The sequence below is a fragment of the Pseudopipra pipra genome, chromosome 4 (assembly GCF_036250125.1).
Source record: "Pseudopipra pipra isolate bDixPip1 chromosome 4, bDixPip1.hap1, whole genome shotgun sequence".
NCBI lineage: Eukaryota > Metazoa > Chordata > Aves > Passeriformes > Pipridae > Pseudopipra > Pseudopipra pipra.
Genome location: NC_087552.1, coordinates 70445297 through 70471950, shown reverse-complemented (window position 1 = coordinate 70471950; position 26654 = coordinate 70445297). Strand labels below are relative to the sequence as shown.

The 26654-nt window shown below is 49.0% G+C and overlaps 3 protein-coding genes and 1 long non-coding RNA gene across 5 annotated transcripts; 1 reads left to right on the top strand and 3 right to left on the bottom strand.

Annotated features, from left to right (window-relative positions):
* Positions 1-1403: 1403 nt before the first annotated feature.
* LOC135413592 (uncharacterized) lies at positions 1404-10822 on the bottom strand. Its single transcript, XM_064653505.1, has 2 exons — positions 10565-10822; positions 1404-4846 (listed from the first exon to the last, which is right to left on the bottom strand). The coding sequence occupies exon 2, from the start codon at positions 4834-4836 to the stop codon at positions 2215-2217; it is 2622 nt and encodes an 873-aa protein (XP_064509575.1). The 5' UTR covers positions 4837-4846; positions 10565-10822; the 3' UTR covers positions 1404-2214.
* LOC135413593 (uncharacterized) lies at positions 8555-10252 on the bottom strand. The gene has a single exon (XM_064653506.1). It carries the CDS (start codon positions 10250-10252, stop codon positions 8555-8557), a length of 1698 nt encoding a protein of 565 aa, XP_064509576.1.
* On the top strand, positions 10533-22398 carry CD8B (CD8 subunit beta). Of its 2 annotated transcripts, XM_064653508.1 has the most exons (6): positions 10533-10646; positions 14198-14475; positions 16968-17318; positions 19201-19296; positions 19904-19993; positions 20110-22398. In XM_064653508.1, exons 1-6 carry the CDS (start codon positions 10579-10581, stop codon positions 20148-20150), a joined length of 924 nt encoding a protein of 307 aa, XP_064509578.1. In that variant the 5' UTR covers positions 10533-10578; the 3' UTR covers positions 20151-22398. The 2 variants fall into 2 exon arrangements, with proteins under 2 accessions (XP_064509578.1, XP_064509577.1); XM_064653507.1 differs by lacking the exon at positions 10533-10646 and having other exon boundaries at positions 14340-14475.
* Positions 22399-22766: 368 nt separating this feature from the next.
* LOC135413595 (uncharacterized) lies at positions 22767-26147 on the bottom strand. Its single transcript, XR_010430305.1, has 2 exons — positions 25795-26147; positions 22767-23151 (listed from the first exon to the last, which is right to left on the bottom strand). It is a non-coding gene; the product is annotated as an uncharacterized LOC135413595 (long non-coding RNA).
* Between the last annotated feature and the right edge of the window lie 507 nt (positions 26148-26654).

Below are 26654 nucleotides of genomic sequence, written 5' to 3'. Positions count from 1 at the left end.
CAGCCACAGTCAAGCAGCTGCTGCTGTGCAAACAGCCCTCCTTGGTTTGTGGTGATAAACAAATGACAGTAAAGGGGGGGAAACTTCATAATTTTGTAAACTTTCCAAACCCACGTGCACACACGTGTGCCAGCTCTGCAGAGAGCAGCAGCTCGGTGCAGCTGCAGAGGATGCTGCTGCCACATCCAGCAGCCATGCAGGGGTCTGTGCTCAGCTAAAAACTGTGTGTAGGTGTAGGAACCCCTTCCACTATGGCTACACTATCATCCCAGGGCTAACCTCTGCTGTGCCACACTCTCACGGTGCAAGTTTGGGACTGAAGGGTGGATAATGTGAATTTTCTGTGGTTCCTTTTCCCCCTACAGGCTCCCAAATCAGGTTCAAGGGGTAGAGGCTTTGCATGAAAGGGTAATTATTCACTGGGAAAATAAATCTCATGAAACATGTAAAGTGTTAGCAAGTAAGAAATGTGCTTTAACCAAAATAACTATGTGTTTTTTGTGAGGCTTTGTGATGGGGAAAATGAAGGGAGAAGCAAAACATAGAGGGGACCAGGCACTGGCCCTTTCCCAGACAGGTGAGAGGGCTGTAGGGAGAGTTCAGCCTCCCATCCCAGGGGTGAAGGGGATGTGTTTGAGGTTCTTGTGGGTTCAGACAGTGATTTATTTATTCACATTTTTGTGAGCTCGGTTGTAACGTGTGTTTTTAAGGAGAAATTTCTTTAATGAAGTTCTGCATTTCTTTTAAAAACCAATGCTATGTTTCTTTGCACTTGTTGGTGATCATGAAAAGTGGGGTTTTAAACTCATTTATCAGTTTTTAACTAATGGAGAACAGGCTCCTTGGGTTAAATTATGTGTTTGGTACCTTTCTGTCCCAGTGCCTGCTGGATTAAAGGCCTTTATCTATTTATTTCATCCTGGATTGCAAAGGGCATTTTGTCTGTGTAATCCCCCCTCCCGACTTTTGCCCCATTCACAGAGAGAGCAGAACCTCTGAGATGAGATCAAAAACATGGGCTGGAAATTAGGTGGTTAATCTAGTTTTTGAAATTTCCAGTGTTTTAAAATAGTTTGAGACCCCATATGTATATTTTAAGGCTCCCTCTGGATTAAGAGGCAGGGCAGTGATACAAGTTGGGAGAGGCATAATGGGGAGAGGGAAGTGGGTTTGTGCACTGGGCTCAGAGCTCCACTCCTCTCAACCCAAGGGAGGAATCTTTGTGTTTCAGTGAATATTCTTCAGACAAAAAGCAAGTGAGGGATTTGGGCCTATAAAGGAGAAATAACCCACACCTTTTCTTTTTACCAGAGTTTTTCTCTACCAGCGTAGCCAAAGCTACAAGCCTGGGCAGTGAGAAGCTGGGAGGCAGCAACTGAACGAACAGACAGACAGACAGACAGTCCATTCTCTAACAGGCAGATTTATTGAGTACATGCACAACTAAGCGAAGCAAAGCGGTGATGTCCAGGCTCCAAAAACAAGATCTCACCAATCCATTGGCCAGACGTCTTGGGAATCTGGAGGTAGTTGCTGCAAAGGTCCATGTGGATTCAGCTCCTGTAAGTCCAAGGTGATTACGGGGTCTCCAGTTCTGCTCATCTTTTACCTTCTTTCCAAGTCTTTGAGGCTGGTCACACCCCTGCTGTCTTCAGTGGGTGCTTTCCCAGGATCAGGTGTTATGCTTTCTTCTCTTGCCTTCCAAAAACACTGTCCTTGGCTTTCTTTACCCGTCTCCTCTGCTTAAGGAGTCTTAAATCACACAAGAGCAGCTTCTTTGCACTAGCATTTGGTAATGAGAGGTTCAAAAACAAGCTACTTATTCTAACTCTTGCACTTTTACTGTGAGGGTGATCAAACAGTGACACAAGTTTGCTCAGAGAGGTTGTGGAGGCTCTGTCTGTGGAGATAATCAAAGCCCAGCTGGATCCAATCCTGGGCAATCTGCTCTAGGTGACCCTGCTTGAGCAGGTGGTTTTGGACTCAAGAGGTCCCTTCCAACCTCAACAATTCTGTGATTCTGATGCCAACTACAGGCTGCTTGGCCTGTCCTCTCCTGGATGGCCCTCTAATAACAGAGGAGACCATCCTTCACATCAAGGTCTGGCATGGCATGTGTCCCCACCGCTCAACGCCTACTGGGTTGCAGCCAACAGCGGAGCTAGAAGTTCTTCTTGGTGGCAAACACAGAGGCCAACCCAGTCTTGCCCTTGACTATTTTAGGATGCGCTTGGCCTCCACTGTTTTCACCTGTTCTCGAATGCAGAGCCTCACCTGCCTCATCCAGTAACAAGTGACTACCATGGCAAAGCACACACTGATTTGCATTAGCAGTATAACTACAATGGGGTGCAGCAGTGCATTGAAAATGCCAGTGGCCGTGGGGGACCAGCCAAAAAAAATCTCCCACCAGTGATGGTCTCCCGCCCTCTTAATTCGCTCCATTACCTGTTTTATAACATTGCCATCATGGTGAACAGTTATTAGGATCTTTTTAGCTTTGGCCTTGGCATTTTCTAGCAGCTGCTGTAAATCTTCATGCTCTAACATTTCTTTTACAAGTGACAAATCCATACCGATGGGGGTGGGGGTTATACTACGATACAAGGTATAGTTTCTGATTAGCAACTGGCTAGTAAACACAGGTGGTTTATACACAAAATCACAGCCTCTAATAGTAGCTACATTGCAAGCACACATATTTGAGTTGTTAAACACGGTCTGATTATAAGCCTCATTAATTTGCACGTATTTACACATCGTTCTGAAGCACACGCACCCTTTCCCTACGTACACTAGCGCGGTTTTATTACTGCTCTGGGGATTGATCTCAAAATGACACACCCCTTCTTTGGTGTCAAAGCACACATCACTCGCCTTAAGGGCATCATCTTCGCATATGAATCCCAGCCCCCTTTCCAAAATGCAGGCTTCCAGATCTACCGTCTGCCATTTCCCATTAGACACCCTCGCCCACATGCGGTGGTCCAGGGGGTAGACCACAGACCCGTTTATGTTAACCCCCAGGGCCACGATGGGGTAAACCTTTTCAATGCGAGCCTCCGCCACAGTGAGGACGTGGGCAATGACTGCGTTGAGGGCCTGGTCATGGGTGAAGTTGACGAGCCTCCACCAGGCTTGGAGCTGCCGCTCCTTCTCTGTGGCCGCGTCCCACACGATCTTTCGGATCTCGGTGGGGAGGATGCCATTGTCACCGTCTCTCAGGATACCTGCAACGACACTCTGCACCCACATCTGGGCCTGGATGCAGCTCAGAGCAAGGGAGATGTTACTTTGTTCAATACCCAGTGCTCGCAACAGCACTTGATGGTCTTTCTCATCTATTTGTTCCCATGTGGGCAACACCTCTGACACGAGCCACTGCCCCATCCCAAGGCTGGTCAGGGATGAATTCAGAGGCCTGAGGAGGCTCTGCATACCCGAGGTGACAGCCTCCAGCTTGTTTGCCAAGACCTCAGCATTCATGCTGTTGAGGACTCCCAACCCAGCACCTCCTCCTCCCAGCACTGTGGCCAGCAGGTCCCTCCTGTCCCGGGTGCCCTGGAGGGAGCGGCTGTGCAGCCACGCCAGCCAGCCCGTGTGGAGGGTGGATAGGAAGGGGGCACAGTGTGGTCTGACAGAGGAAATATTAACAGTGGACAGAGACAACACCACCTTCTTCAGTGACCGGACAGGGCCAGTCAACAGCTCTTGGATGTGATTTTTCTTCACTACATAAGGACCTATTTTAGAAACAAAAGGGCGCAAGACAGCAATGATGGAAAACTCTTTTTTAAATCCTTCAGGGCCTCCTATCCACCACTTTCCTCCGAGCTCGTGGGACATTTCTACGTTCAGGTTTCCTTGACACCATACCTGGAGGGTTATGAGCAGGTGTGGACAGCGTCCATAATCCTGATTATACCATGAAGCCTCCATGCCTAATTCAGATCTAGTAATTGTTTTGTTCTCGTGGAGGCACCTCACTGGAATGACCCACTTGCGGCTGTTCGGGGCAGTTACCATCACGGTGGTGCCATCAATTTGCATCGGATCAGTTACACTTTCTTGGGAGTATTTAATTTCCAATTTTACCTGGTTGCCAATTTCAACATATGGGGCTGCATGCCAGGCCAAAAAATGGCACTTTGAGATCTTAACGGCAGCAAAGGAGGGTGTCGTGGTGCTGATCTCGAATTTAAAGGACAGCCCCACACTGTGATCTGCCCAGAGGCAGACCACAAAGACTGGTTGGACCAAAGTAAAGTTATGCCAGCAGTCCAATTTTTCCACAGCACAGTTTTTTTTCTGATTCTTATTAGTTTTTATTTCAGTTACAGAGATTTGAGTTACTGCTTGGTGAGTGGATGCATTAATTAGCCTGCACCCCACCTTTATTTGCTGTCCCACCCTCCCCAGCAGCTGTGGAAGTCTGTTTGTGCTATCCCAGCTCCACTCATTTTCCAAGTACACCTCTGTCCCATGCATAACCACCGTTGACAAATTTAAGCCCGTGTCAGAATTTAACCCCATGCTTCCTGTATATTTTATGTAAGCTTGAGACCAGGGCCAATTGGTCTCAGCTTTTGTGTACCTCCTAACCCTGTGCTGGGCTGTGGCCTGTCTGTCATGGTGCCTTTCCAAGTGGGAACGAATGACTGTTTGTTCAAGGTGCTGATGGGTTGGTTGGGCACAGTGGGTGCTCAGCGCTATGCACATACCAGAAAGCAAAGTAAATCCCGTAATCACAATTTTGAAAGCATTTTCCCCGCAGCAAAAACAGGGCTGGTGATGCCACGAAGTTCGCCCTTCCCGCCGGTCACAATCGCCTTCCATTTTCCTTTATCTGCAAAACATAAGCAAGGAGGGCTCTCCAGCCCCGTTAGTTTCCCTTCCATGCTTTTAATTGTGAAGAATGAAGCCATTTTCCCTGCTTTTTTGTCCCCTTTCTGATTTCTACCTGGTACACGGAGGGGCTGGCCTTGTTCACAACCCTAACGGGCCCCATCCATTGGGGTTCCAGCACCTGGTTCTTCTCTCTAACCCCTCGATACATTACCAGGTCCCCTGTGTTCCACTCCGTGGGGCGCAGTAGCACTCCCAGCTGCTTATCCATCTTGGGGATTTTGGTCTCTTGCACTGAGGTGAGCTGGTGGTACGTGGCTGACACTGTCCTCAGCATGTCCTGGACCCACCTGTCCATCAGCACGCGGGGCTGCAGTTCAGCCGGGGGCTCCCCTCCTTGCCACCAGTGTTCCAGAAGCTTCGGGTCTCTTGCAGGAGGCAATTTTTGGGAAGAAAGTGTTTGAGATGCCATGGCCCCCCGTAACGCCAGCAGGATCAGTGGGAGCTTCTGATCCCAGTCTTTTCTTTGCTGGTTCACAAGCTTCCTCAGTGCTGTCTTCAGTGGTTGATTGGGACCCTCTGCTGAGGTGGGTTTCTGGAAATGCCCTGTGATGTGAAGCTTTTGCTTGATTCCCAGGGCCTGGCACACCCCTTTTGTGACTTCTCCGATGAAGCGCTGGCCGTGGTCTGAGTCGATCTCCTTTGGGATGCCCCACCATGAGAAAATATGCTCTACCAGGATCTTTGCAGTTGCACTGGCCGTGTTGTTTCGAGCTGGAAATGCTTCCACCCAGTTGGTGAAGTTATCACTGATCACCAGGCAATACTTGTTGCCATGGGCTGTTTGGGGCAGAGGGCCAATAAACTCCATCTGCAACTTGCTCCACGGCCCAGAAATCCTCTGGGGGCCCAGGAGGGCTTTGGCCGTTTTGGCATCGGGATTGTTGGCTGCACATGTCAGGCAGTTGCTGACATACCTCTCCACGTCCTCTCTCATTTCAGGCCACCACCCAACACCCTGCAGCCTCACCATGGTCTTGTCTGTACCCCAATGCCCCTGCTCATGAGCCAGGGCCACCAGCTCTGTCCGGACAAGTTCAGGCACCACCCAGACTGGGTAGTCCGCCCCCTCCCTCCGTGCCAGGACCAGCCCCGAGACGTCCTTCCACACCTTGCACCCTTTGTATTCCCTGCCCTGTGCTAACTCCCGGAGCCTAGGGTCTTGTGCCTGCAAGCCCACTAGATCCACACTCTCCCAGTGCCTGCTGGGCACCACAGACAGAGGGCCGTTCTCTGCAATCTTGCTGGCCTTCCACATCAGCCCTTCCTTTGCACCTTGCTTGGCTTTAGCATCTGCCTCCTTGTTCCACTTGGCTTCCTCTGTTCCCTTCTTGTGGGCCTTGACCTTAATGATCTGGGCTGGGCAGGCCCTCTGCTCTGCCAGCCTCGCAAGGTACAGCAGCTTTTTGGCATAGGTGACAGGCTTGCCATCGGCAGACTGCATGTCCCTCTCCTTCCAGAGCGGCAGCCACTCCAGCACCACACGCACCACCCAGCCCGAGTCTGAGAATATGGCCAGTGGCTGGTCTGCCGGCGTGTTCTCCAGGGCGGCCATCACGGCCACCAGCTCAGCAGCCTGGATGGAGTGCGGCAGGCACTTCCCCTTCACCACCTCCCCTGTGCCCCAGTTGACAGCGGCATAGCCCGTGTAGGGCACCCCTTCCTCGTAGTAGTTGGACCCATCTACGAACCACACAATGTAGCCTCTCTCCTTGGCCTCCTCCAGGCGGAGGTTGCTCTCAAACAGGGGTGCTCGCCGTGGCTTGGGCTCAGTAAGGGGGCCCACCGGCTCCTGCCCATCCCTCTCTCCACTGATTACCACCCTGTAGGCACCGGGCAAGGGGTCCGCAGGGATCTCCTTGTTGGTCAATGACAATGCCCAGTTGGCCATGGCCATCCTGGGGTACTGCAGGGGACCCTCATCCCTCTTCCCCAACAAGAGGTATGTCACAGGGGTGAGGGAGGTCCTCAGCAGCACTGGGGCTGACCCCACCAAATATTCCCAGTGCTGCAGGGCCCAGGTCAGGGCTAAAACCTCCCTCTCATAGTCAGTGAACTGTTGCTCGACTGGAGTCAGGAGGCGCGAGGCATGGGCAACAGGGAGCATGTCGGCTCTGTGTTGCTGGCCCAAGGAGGCCTGAAGCCCCCCGCCCGTGCAGGCCAGCTGCAGAACATAGGGGCTGTCCCCCTGAGGATGTGCCAGCACGGGGGCTTGTGCCACACTCTCCTTTAAGGTCTTTACTGCCTGGTCCTGCTCTGGCCCCCATTCCCAGGGGGTGTTCTTTTTCAGGAGGTGGCAGAGGGGGGCTGCTTTTTCTGCATAGCCTTTGATGAACTCACGGCATAGCCTCAGGAGAGACAGGAAGGACCTGAGGGTGGTGGCATCAGATGGTGCCAACATCTTCTGTATTAGCTCAACCCTCTGCTTTTCCAGTGAGCGCCCTTCCTCCCCAAGGGTCACCCCCATGAAGGAGACCTCCTTCCAGCACAGCTGGGCCTTTGTGGGGTTGATCTTGAAGCCCATCTTCTGGACAGCCTTCAGCACCTCTGCCAGCACCTCCAGGTTCTTCTCCTTGGTCTGGGTGTGGATGAGGACATCACCAGCACAGGACAGCACGCTCTCCTGGTGGCTGAGCTGCTCCCACATCTTCACCACGTGTGCATGGCAGATGGCAGGGGCATTGTGGAAACCCAGAGGGACTCTGGTGAAAGCAAACTGCCGTCCTTGAAGGGTGAAGGCAAATTTGTGCCAGGACTCAGGGTGCAGGGGGATGGCAAATGATGGGCTGGTCAGGTTGAGCACCGAGAACCACTTGGATCCCTGGGAGATGGCTGCCATGATGGCAGGGTACCTGACCACTGTGGAGGTCTGCAGTGGGGTGACACGGTTCAGGGCGCTGAAGTCAACTGTCAGCTTCCACACTTTCCCATCGGCTTTCTTCAGGGGCCACACCGGGGCGTTGCAGGTGCTCTGCTGCTCCACCAGCACACCCTGGTCCAGCAAGGTTTTGACTGTGTCCCACAAGCTGTCCTCAGCCTCAGCTGGGTACCAGGGCTGAGGCTGAGGAGGAGGATCTGGTCCTTTGACTACCACGGCAGCATCAATCTGCCCACAGTCCAGCTTGCTCCTTGCCCAGACCTGGGGGAACTGCTCCGTGACCCGTTTCACTCGGGGCTCCCACTCAGGGTGGACCAGGAGCTCAGGGGCCTTCACTGACATCACCCTATGGCTTGCCAGGATGACAGGCACATCAATTTGTGGGCAGTGTAGCAGTGCTTGGTTTGCCAAGTCCACCACCACTCCCATCTTTGTCAGTGCAGAGATGGCTAAAATTCCCACCTTTCCCTTTATTTCCATTTTCCCAAATTTTTCAGACCCTTTGGCAGTCCCAATTTCAAAGGGTACAGGCCCTGTGAAGGGCACTGGGGATTTTTGGCCGTCCGGCCCTGTCAGTTCAATAATTTCAGAGGTTTGGAAGATCCCGGCATTGCCGGGGGCCATATTCAAAATTGAATAAGAGGCACCAGTATCAATTAACATCACTTGTCCAAGCACCCCTCCTCCAATAGTTGTATCAACTATCGGACGCCCCCACAAATCGGTCTTAATCGGTGCCACAAAAAGGGGCGACGCAGGTGCCTGGCAGCCCTATTGCTGAGCCTTAGACCCCGGGTCAATCAGGTGGGAGCTGCTGTGCTTTTTGGCCTCATGCAGGGCCAGTTTTTGGAAGAGCTCTGCATCCGGCAAGCCATCAATGTCCTCCTGTTTCTCATATTTTATCAAGCGCTTCCTCAGCTCAGCCCGCCAAGGGTTGGACTTCTGAAACCTCATCCCTTGCTGGTTCTCCTTCCCCAAGCCCCCTTTGCTATCAAGATCTTTCCGGTTGTCTCCTTGCATTTTTCTCATCCCTGCATTTTGGAAAGGCATGGCCGAGGTTTTCCCTTTCTTCCCCCCCACCATGTACCCCGGGAATGCCTGCTTTTGCAGCTCAAAATTCTGGGTCAGGATCTGCTCCAGCTCTGACAGCGGCTTTTTGGCTGCATCCCCACCAGCGATCACCCGCAGTGGGGGTGTCAGCCCCACCACCAGTGGCTCCTTGAATTCAGGCCTGTCAAAATCGAGGGGGGAGTCCTTTGATCCAGGCAGCCCAGCCATCTGGTAGAGCATCTTCTTACGGTTAACGTAGGCATCTGGCCGCTCCTCGGGGTTCTGCTTCTCCTGGTGGAAGAGTACTAAGGGGTTGACCTCTGGGAAGAACACCTTCAGCACAGCCAGCTGGACGTCCCTGATATCCTGGACATTGCCCATCTGCACATCCCCTGGCAGTGCCGCGAAATCATCTGGTTTCATGCACTTTCTCACAACATCTATCAGGTCACCCACGAAGTTGCCACTCTGGCACTTGGGCAGACGCTGGACCCTGGACAGCCAGTTGATGGCTGTCTCCTTTGACAGTGGCCCCAGCATCTTCCCCACTGTCTTGAGCTGCTCAGGGGTAAACCAGAGCACAGCCCTATTGGTGTCTATTGGCTGGAGTGGGATGTGACTGACTGGCTCATCGTGGGGGGTCTTTTTGTCTTTGGAAGCCTCTGCCTCCCCTGCTTGCAGCTGGCACACCTCCTCCCGCAGAGGAGCATAAGGGGATGGCCTGGTGGGGCTGTTGGCACCCCACACATCATCCTCATAATCATAGTGGGGTGGGTGTGTGTCCAGGGAGTCCTCCCCCTCCCCATTCCCAGCCTGGCTCCTCTTGCCCTTGATGGCAGCCACAATGCCCCTCGACACCCCCAGCTCTGCTTCCAGCTCCTGGATCTTGGCATGGCATACCTTGTGATCAGGGCCAGTGCCCCGGTCCCGATGGACGTCCTGCAGGACCGCCCGCACCGCGCTCTGCGCGTCGTGTGTCTCCCCAATCCACCTGCCAACCTCCTTCTTCAGCTCCTCAGTTTTCAGCTTCTCATACCCCAGCTTGTTTTCCAGCCGGGTGATCTCTACAGCACTCCGCAGAGAATCCCCACACAAACCCTGCACCTCTGCCCGCAGGTTGTCCACCTGAATTTTGAGTTCGGCCTTGTCCTGCTCCAAGGTCTGCACATTCTCAAGAGCCTCCTTCAGCAATCTAGACAACTCCCTGCCCACCATCAACAAACCCTGCAAAGCCGCTCGCTTCTTGCACTTGTTTGTGGGTTTGGGCTTTTTGTTCTCCTCCGACCAGCTCTCCCACTGCTGGCAGAGCTGCTGGTATGCCTCTGGGCCCTGGAAGGACCCCGGGGACCAAATTGCGGGGAGACACTTCTGGAGCACAAACTGCTCCAGCTTCCAGGTGCTAACGATGTCGGTCATCATGGTTGAAGGGCACGAGATCTGAGACGGCTCTGTCTCAGGGCAAAGCTACCATAACACCGGCGCCGCCGGCCCACCCTCGGAGCAAGGCTGCGAGCCCGCGACCCGCCCCTCCGAAAAGCCCCCCGGGGAGACGCCGAACCCGGGAGCGAGGGAAGGGGAAGGTGGGGAAGATGGGGAAGGTGGGAAAGGGTGGCTGCGGCCGAGCCGGCAGCTGCTGCGACCCAGCAGCTCCCGGGAAGGGGACGGGGAAGGGATGCGGGAGCGGGAGAAGCAAAGCAGAGACAGAGTAAGACCCCAGTAATAAGATCTCACCAATCCTTGGCTGAATGTCCTGGCAGTCCTGTGAAGCTGAAGAGGGTCGCTGCAGAGTTCCAGCAGATTTGGCACCTTTAAGGTAAAGGTGGTCACGACGTCTCAGCCCGGTGATTTTTATAGCCATGGCAGGTCGTTGTTTTGGGATGATAACACCTATGTTTAGTTCCTCGGTGGCTTTTCCTCCTCCACGTGCTGCCTTCCCAAGGACACTTCCCTTGTCTTTCCTTATCCTCTTCAACACTGATTAGGAAACTGAAATCAAACAGCAGCACCTGCTCTGCCCCTTATCTATTTGGGGGGGTCCAGGATTAGTCACCACTCGCCCATGCTAACTTCTGCTTGCACCAAGTGTCCTGAAGAGGGAGAGCTGGAGCCTGTACACTCAGCGTCCATTCTCCCAAATCCCCCCATGGCCCCCTCATTTGCTGCACACCCCGTTAGCAACTGGGATTTGGGGGGGAGATCATACATGGAGCTCAAACCTGATACCTCTAACACACACAGTCCCTCCAAACCACCCCCCAAGCACCGAACTGTTTGCCAGTGGGGGTGAAATGGCAGGAAAATTTACACAGTTCATCATTTAGATCCATTTTGGCATCTGGTCTTTAAAAGCAGCATTTTTCCATGCTACATCATACACCGACATGTACCTTAAGGGTAACCCCATGACATATCAGGAGCCTCAGCTGTGATATTGCATCAGCTGAATTACAGCTGTAAACCTGCACCTGCAAAGGCCCCCCAGCCTCATCCTACAAACCACATCTTAGCTTGGAGCAGTTTAGAAAATTTGACCCACTTGTTTTGTTTTGAATTTTTTTTTTCCTGCTGTTACACTAAGGAAAATATTAGGGAGGGTCCTGTGCAGGGCCAGGAGTTGGACTTGGTGATCCTTGTAGGTCCCTTCCAACTCGACATATCCTGTGATTCTGTAATTCTGTGATCTGACTCAGTGAAAATGCTATCATTTTCATCACTGCTTTTACCCCTAATGAAATTCTCCAGGAGCTACACCCTTCCCTGAAACAAAACCATTTCAAAAAATTAAAAATGGAAAAAAATGTTCACATGTGGCTGCTTGAATCCTAGGGAGTTTCTTTCCTGCACTTCATTATCCCCAGCAGGCCCTTATTTCTAGATACTGCCCAGCTGGACCATGTTGGACCAGACTTGGGGCTGAGCAACCTTCCCTGACCCCAAAAGTCAGCCCTTGCAGCCCCAGAAGCACATAGAGAATGCATTTTCCCCCTATTTTTCTTGCAGCTGTTTTCTCTGGCCTTAAATTTACAGCCCAGCTGCAGTTACCTCTGCTGTAACAAGGGAGTTTAACAGAGATGAAACCCCAGCCAGGTCCTGCTTCTTGACTGTAAACACTGTTTTTCTACCCCAATGCTTTGCTCCAACCCCGCAAAACAAACACTTTGCTGCAGGAAACTCATCACAGGGAGTAAAGAGAGAGTAAAAAATGTAACAAAGCTGGTGAAAGCACCAGGAGGGAGTGTCAGCCTGGTGAGGTGGGGCAGGATGCAGGCTGGGAAAAGAAGAGGAGCTCTTTCCCACTGGGATGGGTCCACAGGGAATTGGCTGGGCTGGGGACAGGGATGGTTGTCTTTAATGTCAAAAAAAGGATAGAATTCCCTAAAAATTGTGCAATAGCACCAAAATTCAGCGATCCCCCCCACCTTGGCCCAGCCGTTAGCCAAACACTCGAGATTAGGAGCCACTGTACCCCCAGCAAGGTCACCAACAAATCTTGCTTGTGTGTACAGATCAGATCAACTTACACCCTTCTTTCCTCCCCTACTTTCTTCCCAGGACAGCAGCCCCAAACAATGTGGGGATGTTGTAAACAGCAGGTGTCTCCTGCACGTTCCCATAGCGCTTCGATTTTTGTTGGCGATGTGCTGCCAGACAAAAGCATCCCTCCTTCAAAATGTTTTCTTCTAAGAGTGATACCCAGTCCTGAGAACAGTCAGTGAACATCTTCGCTGCACATAAACAACAGCTTCAAAAAAAATTAAACTTAATCCCTGTTCCAGTACACACTCTATGCTTTTACATTGCACATATTCCTTTTTCTTTCCATAGGTAAAATTGCTGCAGGGAAGCATCTTTTACCATCTTTCCATAGGTAAAAGTACTGCAAGGAAGCTGCTATAATGTCTTGGGGAATCACCCCAGTGTAATATCCCCACGTTCAAGGTTGTAGTGGTGACAAAAGCCACCTCTTGGACAAGCTCTTGTCCTGGCCAGGAAGCCTGAAGATGCTCCAGGTGAAAGTGAGAAAAGAGGGACACAGCCATTGCCACAGCCAGGGATATTGGGCTCATTTCACTGACTTCATCGCAGAGATGAAGGCAAAATTCACCTGCAGTGGCATTTCTTATATTAAGTACTCCCTGTCTTCCACCCTCTACAAAAAAAGAGGTGTATCACCCCATTCTGAGGAGGCCCCAATTTGGGAGTGATGTGAAACAAAAGGGGACAGATGAGCAGGAGGTGAGGAAGGGAGAGGCAAGTGTTGCTGCATCCCATATCAGGGGCTCAGCTCTGAAAACGAGAGCTTAAAAGCACTGAAATAGGTTTGAAAATGCTAAAATTACTTTCTCCTGACAGGAAAGAGTTAAGGAACAATTCAGCCCACCCTAAATTTTAGCAGCTGAGCACTTTGTGGCAAGGCTTTTGCAGTTAGCAACCAGCTTCGAGCAGGAAATTAATTTAAACAGAAAAGGGGAGAGGATGTGTTACATCAACATGGAAAAATGTAGTACAAAATGGACCAACAACTAACAGTGTACAAGACACAATATAATTTCTTGTATTCTTCTGCCAGCTCAACCCTAGGGGAAATTTCTCAGTGCCCCCATGTGAGACTCCCCTTGCTGAGGGGATGCTGGGGTGTTGTAAGGACCACAAGTATCTGCACAAGAGGGACATAAAACTGAACCTCACTTGGCAGCAAAGAAGGCAGTAAATAAATAAAAATAATAAATAATTTACATTTTTTTTCCTGATCATGGAAATATTGAAGGCTACTGACACCAGCTCACCCCTTTAATTTCCCTCTTTGAATCCTAAACCCCAAATGCTTCAAACATCTTCCTCACAAGGACATTTCAAAGCCACTCTGATATTTTATCATTTGAATGATAAAATGATGAAATTCTGCATATTTCAGAGCGCTGTCACAGCTACCAAAGCAGCACATGCCACGGGGTGGGGAGCCCCAGCAGAGTTTCCTTATTTTTGTGGTTTTTCAGCCACAAATTTGTTTGAGGTTTCTTGCTCTTGACTTCAAAGTTTTCTGTGATGCCTCACGTCTCTGCTTTATGGCGGGTTGGTCTGGTGTTCAGCATTTTCCAGAGAAAAACACCTCATGCTAAAAATTTTGCTGAAGAAAACAACCCTGCATCTTTTCCTTATTTTGAATACTTTTTGATTTCAGCAGAGAGAAAAAAACAGCCAAAATTCATCCTTCCCTGCTTTTAATGCCAAGCTCCTACATTAGTCACTTTTTAATCGCATGGAAGTAGATTAAACGAAGGAAGAATAACTGGGTGGTGAAATATGAAGAAATCATAATTAAAAATCAATGAGTTTTCTTTTTTTTTTTTAATATTCCTAGAGGGGATTTGAGGGTAACCTGTGCAGTGCTGGACGTGGGGCTCAGCGTGGAAGAAGCTGCCGTGCTGAGGCTCCAGGTGCTGCCTTGGCAGATGCTCTTTGGCAGCCGTTGGTGAGACATCTGTGCCGGGACGGGGAAGAACTTCCTGAGGTGAAGCCATCCCTTCCAGCAGGAGGTGACCGTGGGTGGAGAAGGGGACCTGGCACAAACCCCTCCATCACTGACTCCACCACCATGGCCCGGCCGTGGCTCCATCTCTGCATCTGCCTCCAGATCCCAGGTAAGAAGGACACATCTCTTAAGAGTTGAGGGCACCTAAAATCGTTGTGGAGCCTCTCCTCCACCCTACTGCAGCATGTGGGATGCGTTGTACAGCATCTGGATGATGGAAGTTTAAACATACAGACATAGTATAGATCTACAGGATATTGTTACCTATCGTCGCATAATTTTGGATCGTGTCATTAATAACATGCTTTGGCTTTTGGTCAGCCCTGAATTGGTCAGGCAGTGGGACTAGATGGTCACTGTAGGTCCCTTCCAGCTGAAATAGTCTGTTCTATTCTATTCTATATTCTATTCAGAGCTCAATACATAATGGTATAGACGCCACAGAGTTTATTTTTACTGCACCCTCAGTGCAGATGGACTGTAGGAAGCTGCTGATGGAGAAGTTAAAGTAGCATCTGTCTATGCTGCCTGTGTAGCACGAAGGCAATAAACATCCCATGAAATTTGCTTCTAAATCATCCAAAGACTGAGTATTTCCCAAGGGCCACAGCTGGAATTGGTGCGTTATAAAACCGTGCCTTACAGGCAGTAATATCCTATAGATATGTACAGTGAGGAGCTCGCTGAGAAAGCCTCAATAAATGAGAGTTTGCTCTGCACACATAAAGGGAATAGAGACCATTTTTAAGGTGCTGCAAGCTGGTCTGGCCAACCATGTGCAATCACCATGATTCCCTGTGGTCCCCCACCAGGAAAGGGAACAGGGAGGTTTTGGAGGGTGAAGGTATGACTGAGGATGGGCTTTTCTGCTCTGGCTTCATCCCAGCTCACCCCACTGTAGCTTGACCACTTGTCCACTGAGCTGAGATTTTCCAGTATCCCTTCTCATCCTTTATGACTCATCTAACAGTCTCTCCAACAGCTGAAGGAGAAGCTTTTCATGAAGAGTTAAGTTTCCCAGCCAGAAAGAGTTAAGTTGCCAGCCAGACCTCAGGGCAGCCAAGGAGAGCCTGAAGCCCCCATGCTCCATGGCCACACACATTTCACCCCCTTAAAAACCACATGGGTTTGCCAGAGCAAAGTTTGTGAGAACTGCATTCTAAAACCTGAAAATTATGTGTTTAATGATAAGGAGACATTGATATTGTCACAGAGCCAGAGAATGTGGTGAAGTGCTGCAGCTGCCGTGCAACGCCTGAATTTCAGCACTGTCATATCAGGGCTCTGCAGTGATGGGGTCATCAGTGTGGGGACAGAGGAAGGCTCTGGACTTGTGTCAGTCACCAGAGCCCTCTCCTCTGCCTGTCCCATTGGGAATATGGGGGACATCAGGGCCTTGTGCCACAGTGATGGCTTCTGGCGTTTATGCATCATGCCAACCCATTCCTACACCACTGGGTTTGCAGGACTGCATGAGGATGCAACAGCTACTGTAAGCAGATTTGGAATTTTGAAGGAAAAGGGACATTTTAAGGTAAAAAAAAAGACAAGAAACATGTATTGTTGAGGGTTTTGCACAGCTTTAAAACATGCCTGGGAAACAGACGGGGGAAGCAAGACCGTCCTTATCTTCAGAGGGCTGTTTTTCACTTGGTCTCAGAGTATCTAGAGTTTTGAAGGACTGTTTGCTGAACAGAAAGGATCACAAGTTACCTGTTATCCTCCTCACAAGGACACATCCTCACTCACACACAGACACCGCTCACATCTGCCTGGGCCAAACACAACTTAGATAATTTCCAACAGAAGCTGCAAAGCCCAAACAGGGAGATGTGATACCAAACCAAAGCTTTGAACCCCACGGCTACCCCCTCACTCCCTCTCCTTTCCCAACGTCTCAAAATTCCTGTAAAAATAACATTGTCTGAAACCTAATGTAAAATTGACGCATTTTGAGATGTTTTGCACATTTTTTGGTCTTTATTCTGCACCTGAGATGTTTATCGGCATTGCATCTGTTAGAAGAAAAACCTGGAAAATAAGTTAAGAGGCTCAAAAAAAAAAAAATTTATTCTTTATTAAAAAGAAGGGGGACAGAAGAGGGGCATCCACAGGAGCAGCTGGGGATGCCCTTCCCTGCACATACAGCCCCAAGGACACTCTCAAAACCATCCCTCCATCCCTTTCCCTGCCACTGACCCTCCTCCTTAGATGATTGTTTGCAGGGCAAACTCTGTAACTAGGCTTGACCCAAAAAAAGCTGCTGAACCCCAAAAGGCCTCTGAGGAAATATGGGAACATCCTGGTAAAGCTGCTCCTGTTTCTCCCTTGTGTGATCCCCTGATCTGTGACTACTTGATTTTATTAAGCCCATAAAGAAAATCTGTACTTAGCATGGAAGAAAAATAACTAAACCCTGAGATTAGTCCTGAGATTAGAGCATGGTGCTAATAACAGCCAGGTTGTGGGTTTGATCCCTATATGGGCTTTTCAGTTAAGAGCTGGACTAGATGATCCTTGTGGATCCCTTCCAACTCAGAACATTCTGCGATTCTGTGAAAAGAAAATAATAATTGTGTATATCTGTCTCTTTTTTCTTAGGCTTCTGTAGAAACCTACTCTTATCCCAAACTCCAGAGCATATTTTAGCCCAAACTAACAATAAAACAGAAATCCTCTGTGAGCTGAAGAAGGAGCACACCGGGCTGTACTGGTACCGCTGGAGCCAGGAGAGGCAAATCTTTGAGTTCCTGGTGTTTTCCAACGCATTGGGCAAAACCACATATGGTGCAAACATCAGCCAGAACAAGTTTAGTGTCCATAGGGCGAGTGTCCACAACTCCTACAGCCTGCACATCAGCCACCTCCATGCCTTGGACAATGGCATCTATTACTGCTCCGTCTCCCAGTCCTCCCAACTCTTCCTGGGCAGTGGGACACAGCTCAGTGTGGGTAAGCATCACCCCCAGGGTTCCAAAGTATGCCACAGGCAGCCTGTGATGAGGTCCCTGGGTAAGGGGGGGATGAGGGTTGGAAGACTCTTCTCAATTTTGACATGCAAGGTTGGGGCTCTGGGGTTTCTCTGAAGAGATCTATGAGACTGGATAGAGCAGAAAATACAGAAACATTTTGGCCAGCTGCATGTGATAGTCCCTTTGCCATCAGCAGTTGCTCTGCTGTGGCCATGCCCTGAATACCACATAGGTCCTAGTGGTTTAGGATTTCCATGAGAAGACCCTCAGCCCCTGATATTGCCATGCCATGTGTATTTCTCATCCCCTGCTGCATTTCAGATGAGAGGCTGGATGTGTGCCCTGCTCAGCTCCCAGGTCCTTCCATGCCATGGGTTCTTCCTTACCCTCCCTTCCAGTGACAACACTGAGGCCAGAGGACATCACTCCTCACGTCTCTGGGGTGGGTCTGACAGCAGCTTTCAAGCCCATCCTTCACATAAAGAACTGAAATGGGATTTCGTCCTCAAAGCTCCCGACCCGCTATCTCTGGGGGGCTCCAACCAGAAATCAGAGCTGTCTGCAGGTGGCAACTGAGGGAGAAATGCTTTACAGACATCTGGGTCATACAGAAGCGCTTTTCAGACCATTTTCCCCTTGACCAGAGAGCAGGAGTTGATGTAGAAAAACTAATGTATTTGAAGTAGGATTTAGTCCCTTTTTTGCAGACTTTTAAGGAGACAAATAACCAAATAAACAATATCTTGTTTAACCAAGATATAAATAACTTATTTAACCAAAATGCAGCTATACTTCTGACCCTAAAGCAGCCCCAGTGTCTCAGTTTTTCTGGGTTGTTTTTTTGCAAATATCCCCTGCACCTTGAGATGCCCAAGAAATCCCTTTTGGATTCTTGCTGGCTTCGAGAAAAGCTGGTTTAAGATAAATGAGAACTGTTTTTTATCAACTGGGCACGTATCTCTGTGCAAAGCATGAAAAACAGGCTTGAAATTCCGCTTGATCAAGGACACTCCAATTAAAAACTGGAAAACAGCAGGTGTTCTGGGAGGATTCAGGCTTTGCTGGATGTTTTCCTCTTTTCCTTTTAGTACTCATGATAAAACAAATTGTCTTTAAGTTCCTTTTCTTTAAGTCTATTATAGTGTAAAGCAGCAGTTGTGCAGATAAATCCCGGGCCCCTGATGTCTCATCTTTCCATGTAAAAGAACGGTAGTTTCCGTAGGAATTTCCATCCTTGACAGAAGCACAAAAAAATAGTTTTGAATCACCTAAAATTTTGAATAATTGTGGTTTGAGCAGTCATAAAGCAGGCATAAAGCTATTTAAATACATTACTGAGATATTTTCCTGACCAACTTTACTGAGAGATGAATGTGCTCCATTGTAATTCAGATACACCGTAATAAGTCCTGCCCTCATTTTATCAGGAAAAAAATTCCCATTTTGAACAATGAACAAGATTAGAGCAATCTGAATAAGGAAAAGACCCAGATCCCTTAAAACCTCCCAGTACTACTGAAATCTCCCGCTACCCATGATTTTGTGCAATGCTGGTGAGATGGTGTGTGGCAGTAAATGCAGCTCAAAGAAGTTGGATTTTTTTTTCTCTGCCTTAGCCTTCTGCCCTTCTTTTCCTAGTTTGTTGGTTTTTTAACACCTTTACAAGCTCTTTGTAACTTCTGTGGCCACCAAGAGGCTCAGGTCAAGCTCCCATCCCCTCTGGGTGACACGGCCCTTTGTGGGGGTCACTGGAGGGGACTAGCTTTAAGGGCCAAAATTTCCAGCCCTTCTTGCCTCCTGTTTGGGATCTCTGCTGCACTCAGTGCCACACCGACCATCCTTTTCTTCTCCTTATCCCCCAGTTGATGTTTTGCCTCTGCCTTCAAAGACCACTCAGGCACCAGTCTCCAAAAAGCCCGTACGGTGCATAACCAAATGCAAAGCTGCCAGCAAGAAAGGTATGGCACGGGGTTGGCTCAGACTGCCTTGCAAGAGGGGTTTGCTGAGCTCCTGGGGGTCTCCAGGGTCCAGCAGGAGTTTGTCCTGGGGTGGGGGCAACCACAATGTCAGTGTGCAGAGGTGGGTGTCAGGGTGCACCTGGACCCACTGGTTTGGATGGAGCTGAACTCTGCCTTTAGGAGGGGTTTCCTGGGATATACACGGGTTTAGGGGCCAGGATGTATTTCAGTTTAGGTTATCATGAGCTCAGAGGTTAGTTCCCTGCAACGCCTTCTTTACTGTGAGGGTGATTGACCACTGGAACAGAGTGCCCAGAGGGGTTGTGGAGTCTCCCTCACTGGAAATATTCAGAAGCCCTCTGGACATAGTCCTGGGCCATGTGCTCTAGGATGACCCTGCTTGAGCAGGGAGGTTGGGCCACTGACCCACTGTGGTGTCTTCCTGTGACTCTGTGATGCATCTTTCAAAGAATATCTCATGTGCTCACATCTCTACCCCTCCTCTGAGGGCCTGCCTTGCTTTTCTCCCTTTCCCACCCCACACTCCATCCCCCAAAGCTGCCAGGGCAGGATGATGCCAGGTTCTGAGTCCTCTCCTACTCTCCAGGTCCCTGCAGCCCCCTGATCTGGATCCCTCTGGCCGCTGGTGCCCTGCTCCTCCTCCTGACCCTGATCTCCATCGCCCACCGTCTCCACCGTAAGCATCCTGCCAGCCCTGGGGGAAGATGAGGGGTGTCAGGCCCTGGGACAGCCCAGGAATGGGATGGGGAACTGGGAGGGGTGCTGGGACTGATGGGCACTGGCTCTCCCCAGGTCTGCGACGAAGGCTGTGGCTTCGCATCCACCGGCAGTAAATCCCAGCGGCTCCCCCTGCCTTGGACGGGCAGGGAGAAGCTATAGACCCTCCCCTGCACGATGCTGAGCATTGCCTGGACATGACCCAGAAAGAACATTACAGGGGACAGACATGGGCTTGTACCACAAAAGAGACACTTCTTTCCTGCAACAGACCATGACTTTAACGTTTTCATCGGCACAACGTCTGGTGAAAGGACCTGTCTGGATTCTTCAGCATCCTGAGCACTTTTCGCAGGGGACTGAGCAGGGCAAATGGCATAACTGGGTCTGCATAGGGGGACGGGGGCTGGTGTACCAAAGGGATTCAGATGGGGTGGGAAGGTACTGTGAGCTTTTGGGTTGCTCCCGCTAGTGCTGATTGATAAGACTTTGGTAACGAACTCTTTGAGAGCAACCAGCAGGGATGGGGCGGAGGCAGAACCCTGCATAGATTGTAAAGACCCTGTGCAGGAATGTTCAATAGCAAAAGTGAATATATCACTCTGCCATTTTGCTCTGGTGTCTTGTGGCCCTGCTTGGTGAGAGACACAGTTGTGCAGCAAGGAACCATGGCCTCTGCCCAAGAACGAGTTAAAGCAGCTCCAGGGGGTAGCAGATCTGGGAGGGTGTTTTCTCCCACGGGAGACTGCAAACAGCCAAGAGTGGGAGAGGAGAGCCAGACAAAGCCATGTACACAAGGCCAAACATCTAGTGCAGCCTGAAGGTCGACACCACCTGTGAGAGCAAACAGAGGCAGCCAGGGGCTGGCCCTGAGCCCAGGCGCTGACCCTGAGCCCAGCAGCATGGCACAGCCATCAGGAACTGCCCCGAGTGATGTCTGTGTGTGCTGAGCCCCCAGCAATATCCATCTATGCTGACCCCAGCCCTGCTGAGCCCTGAGTCCATGTGTGCTGAGTCCTGAACAGCACCCGTGTGTGCTGAGCCCAAGCAATGCCCACATGTGCTGAGCCCTGAGTGATGCCAGAATCAGGGGAGGTCGCCCCAGGGATGTTAGCAAGGCTCAGATGCTGACTAGGGCTCCAAGGCGGATGTGGGGCTGGAAATTTGGCATCTTTCTGAGCACAGGCAGTGGGCACTTGCTCTCAGCTGCACCCCCAGCCCCACATCTGCTCAAACACAGGCACCAGCACAAGGCTGTGTCAGCTACACAGTGAGGGCAAGGGGAAGGTGGTCCAGACACCTCCTGTCCCCAGTGTGGGTGGGAAGGCCAACAGCTAATTTTAATATTGGAGAAGCAGCAGGAATCTCCTGTCCTGCATGTTGCATGTGTCCTTACAGCTGCCCACAAGCCAAGGGCTGGTGTGACTCTAGAGTGCCCAGGGCTGGGGCTGACAGTCTTGGGACAAGCTTGTGGGTGTAAAGCATCACAGTGGAAGAGCAGCATCCCCTCCCCTCCCACCCAGCCACCTGGAGCTGCCACTTTCCACTTTAATCATGATTTTGCTGGATAGCTTGGTCTCAAGCCTGTCTGTGGATGCTTGCCCCACATGATGCAGCAATAAAGCCAGCAGTGGACCATGCTGAGCCAGCTTTCCCAGGCTGTGACGCTCACCCAAGCTCTCAGACCACCCAGATGATGGACACAGGGGACATTGGCCCCAGACCCCATCCCACCACAGATGCTGCAGGGAGGGGGCTCTGAGCATCTCTGATTCCAGTACATCAGAGTTTGTCCTCTGTGAGAGCTCAGATGAACTAAACCCATCATTTCCTACCCTGAAAGTAGTGCACAGAGCTTCACCCCAGCAGCAGATGGTTTTTCTGATACGTATTTTTTACAAGAGAGCTGTAAGAAAACCCCTTTGAAACTTCCCACGGGTAAAGGTTTATTCTTTCAAAAACAGGGTTTTTCCCTCTGCCTGCAGCTGCTTTTGAAATCCCAGTTCAGTTTCCCACGCTTGAGGTGTCCTGACCCTTAAGTCTATACCTTCCTCAGCTCTCCCACCTCTCAGCCAGCACAGGAGATGGCCTCCCATGGCCAAGCAGGCAGGGCTGGGTCTGGGCAGCAAAAGGCAGGCTGCACACCTCAATCCTCCTCTCCCACAGGAAGGTGAGCAGCCTCAGGGGTAGCCCTGGCCAGTCCACTCCTCCTTCCACCATCTCCCTGATCAGGACATCCCCACAATGTCTGACCCTCGCTGGAACCCACCAAGACAGCACCATGCTGTCTTGATAGACTTCAGCCACTTATCCCTATTCCAGTAACACCTGCTCAAAGGATAGGGATTTACCCCTCAGCTCTCTGCCCATGTCTGAATTCCCCAACTAGGCTTCATTATTCCTTTGTAATTTGGGGGAAAAAAAAAAAACAACCACAAACTCAAAACAACAAAACAAACACCCAGATGCCACATCATATCTGTGCAGTAAAAACAAGAGAGGACAGCAACAGCCAAGGATGATGCTGGGCCTGTTGAAACACAGGTTTGGGAGTTTACCAATAGAAATGATGAAAAAAATGCTGGTAATGTCTATAATCATCAATAGGGTGTTTTAGTCAGTGAATCTGGGAGAGGTTTTAGCTGCAGGTTTCACAACTGCGAGAGCCAATGGAATAAAAACACCTCCCATTTCACAGACTTTTTCCCAGAGCATACATCAGCAAGAAACAGAAACAATAATAAAAAGATGCTTTTATGCCTGAGAAAATTAGCTCAGTCCCCTGATATCTGCACCTTCCATGCTGAGAGTACATTGATGATGCCAGACAAGGGTCAGGGATGCCACATTATGTTGTAGCATATGGGGCAAAGGGATGCTTCCATCGTGAAAACTAATGGGAAAGTATTTCTGTGCATCTCTGCCAATGGCATAATCCCTGGATCCATGGAGAGAGAGAAAGAGAGCTGATGGCAGTGCCTGTCATGGCATCGCTTCAGCCATGATGTCCTGGCAAATGAGGGTCCCCAGTTTATTCCTTGTTTCCTTCCAAGGATGGATCAGCCTTCTCCTGTCTCCCACTGTCACCCTCCTTCCTGCAGCAAGGAACATCCATACCTAGAAGGGAAAATAATGGAATTTTATATACAACACCAAACCCTCATTTCAGCAGTAAATAAACTATGTCATCTGAAATGACAAGAGGAGACACCACAAAATTTGGACAAAGAAGAAAAGCTTTTGCATAGGACAAGGAGGGTTTTGCAGATCTATGGGTTCAAGCATAAAACATTACCTGTGTTGTGCTCATGCCCACAAATTTTTGGGCAAGAAATTGTAAAGGAGGTCAGAAATTACATGGTGCAATAGTCTGTTGTTATTATTGCTATTTCTTTTACATTGTATAGTGTATATATCACATCTGTTCTTAGAACACACTGCATATATGTTCTATATAGAATAAATAATATATAGAAAATATATAGAGAATACAGAAAATATATATATTCTATATTATAAAAAAATTCCAGTCACTCTCTCAATAAACAGTGCATATCTTGAGAGCATTAAAATATTCAAAGGACAAAGATACAGAGCAGAAATACAAGTATTTCAAGCATTGCAGTAAATAGTCTTCATGTTTTTGTCAAACTTCTATAAATGCATTTCTATAAAATTGCCAGTCTTTACAGAATATTTTAGTTGTTGATCTAACATTGGAAGTACTCAATTTTTTTTTATTCTTTTAAGCTGCCTGGTCATTTTTATGTGGATGGTCTGTGTTTTTATGATGCAAAAAAGTAAATAAAATCAGGTTCAATTGAAAACAAGCTAGTGATAGGAGAGTGAAGTTACCTCTGACTTTAAAGCTCTTAACATATAAAAAAATTAATTTTGCAGAGTCATAAACACAGCTGAGTGAGGCACACTAAAGAAGAGGTTGAATAACATCTCTAACAAATGGTTAAACCTGAAATCCGTGCAAAAGGAAAGGAGATACATTATCCATGGGTGCTATTTAAGTTCCTTCAGATTTATCCTTGGCCAGAACAGCTCCATGCAGAGTAGCCACTAATTTAATACATCCTCCTGGCAGGAGAAATGGAGCCACAGCAGGACTTTAAGCATCCAGATCAGATCTGTTAAATGGGAATTTCTAAATGCCTTTTTCTGTCACCGTATAAAATCAGATGTTTCCCAGAAGCTGCAAATAAACCCCAAAAAAACCACTGGGGAAAAAAACTACTGTCAGGCAGCATAAGTACTTCTTGCCCCTGTTTTTCTGGACTTCATTGCATTTTATTCAATAAACTAAAAATATAAATGTGTTAATTTTCTGGTTTATAGAAATCAGAAATGTTTTCTTTAATATTATTCTAATATTAATATTTAATATTATTTCTGGTTATTAAATTATATATTATTTGCTGAAATAAATAATAAATACTTGTGTATATCAATACATCTATAGTATGTGCACTCAGGGTGAGATCTGCAGCTTCTGTGGGATTATAAACAAATATTTTTTATTCCAGTATTTGTTTAACTGGAACACATATCAGACCAAGTTAAAAATAAATTTACATAAAGTGTGTATTTTGCTTCTCTACTGCTTTGCTATGGGAAAGGTAAATTTGAGTTCATACACCAGTGGTTCTTTCTCATGAAACAAAACTCATCCCTGCTTTAAATGTTTGCAAGATGACAGGAGCCTTAATATTCCTCCCTTAGATGTTCATTTTCTTTCTGCTGAAGTTCGACTTCTCATTTAGCCTTCAAGATATACATGTGCATGAAGGGGGGCTGCATCACACTTTCAAAAGAGAGAATATCATTATTACTATTTGCACTTTCTGAGCTAGCTAATAAAACCAGATAAGAAGCACTCCAAAAAAAAAGTCCCAGTGATGACATCAGCTCAGAAGTTTTTCTCTGCCAGGTACAACATATCTATGTGCTGTTGCAACAGGGATCTCACACAACAAACTTATTTAGTTCTTGTAGCGTAAAATCTCCAAACCCCGAAGATTAATCACCCAGCTTGCAGTCAGTATGAAGAGGAAACCTGTTCAGATGGCAAAGCCCTCTCCATCTCTCCCAGAAGCTCCTTGGAGGGCTGGGAGCCCTGAGGCAGCCCAGCTGACACAGGCACTTATGAGTTTGTCTCCTTGGCTTTTTTTGGCTCAGGCAATGAGAAACAGCTAAATTTTGTCTTGCCCTGGACTGAGCTTCTGCATCAGGCAGGAAAAAAAAATGGTCCTGCAGAAATCTTGAGTGCCTGCAGGAGAAATTTTGCAGCACTGACTTTTTCAAGGGCTTGAGCTTTGCCAGGAAACACTAAAGAATTCTGGATTTCCCTGTGTAGAGCATGGGGAGCAATGGACACTTCCAAAGAAAAGTGAGGACAAGAGGAAACAGCCTGAAGTTGTCCCAGGAGAAGTTTAGTTTGGATATTAGGAAACATTTCTTCAGCAAAAGTGTTGTCAGGCACTGGAACAAGCTGCCCAGGGCAGTGGTTGAGGAATTTAAAAGATGTGTAAATGTGCCACTTGGGGACATGTTTTAGCAGTGGCCTTGGCACTGCTGGGTTAAGGTTGGGACTCAATGATCTTAAAGGTCCTTTCCATCCTAAACAATTCTGTGATTCTGTGATGAGCCCACAAGCTGGTGCCAACCACGGGCACCCTTCCTGCTGCAGTGAGCCCCATGTCCCGTCCCACCCCTTCCTCCACGCTGTGAGCACGATGCAGAGAGCCTTACCCTGCCCTACGTGCGAGCCACGTCGGTCTTTCTGCTCCTCTTCTCTGCTGGTGGTTAAAACATCCAGCCAGGAGGTCGGGCACCGACACCCGGCGTGCACCCACCCTCCGTCCCCGCAGGGCTGAGCAGGGAGGAGAGCTGTGGCTCAAGAGACATCTCTGTCCCCAGAGCTGCGCGTCTGATTTCACCCACCACATATCCTGTTGCTCCCTCCCAGCGCCGACAGCCGGGGCTGCAGGCTGTGCAGGCAGCATGAAGTGCAGCACAAAACCGCGGTGGTGGGCAGCTGCCCCCGGGGGCAGGCACGGCATTCTGGATGCACGCTGCTCTTCCCCAGAGCAGCATGGCCCACGGCAGAAACCACAGCCGAGTCCCACCGTGCCAGAGAATCATAGCATCATACAATCATACAATCAGAGTGTGATAAACAAAGTCTCGAGTTTCTGTAAGTTTCGAATAATAGTTTATTATATGGTAAAAGCAAGCAGCCAGCTGGGTGACAGAAATGGGACCAGTTTCCCAAATCTGCACACCCCTACTACAGGGTACATTTAGTATTTATCTTAGCTACTTCATGCATATTAATTATATCATATACATATACGTTCTACAGGTTTTTGCTAAGTATTTAATATATGGGTTTCTTACAGCTAAAGCTGAAAGGGTTATCTCTACAACCAGTCATAATTCATGCATTCTTGGACGAACAGACGCCTAAAGATTTAAGGTTCTACTATATTTTATTCTTAGGATAGTAAGGAGGTTTTAGGCCTCTTGACCTTGTAAGAGTCTGTTTTATTTCTTTATGGGGGTATAATTAAGTTTTACAATCCATTTGTTTTATTTTGATATAATCACCC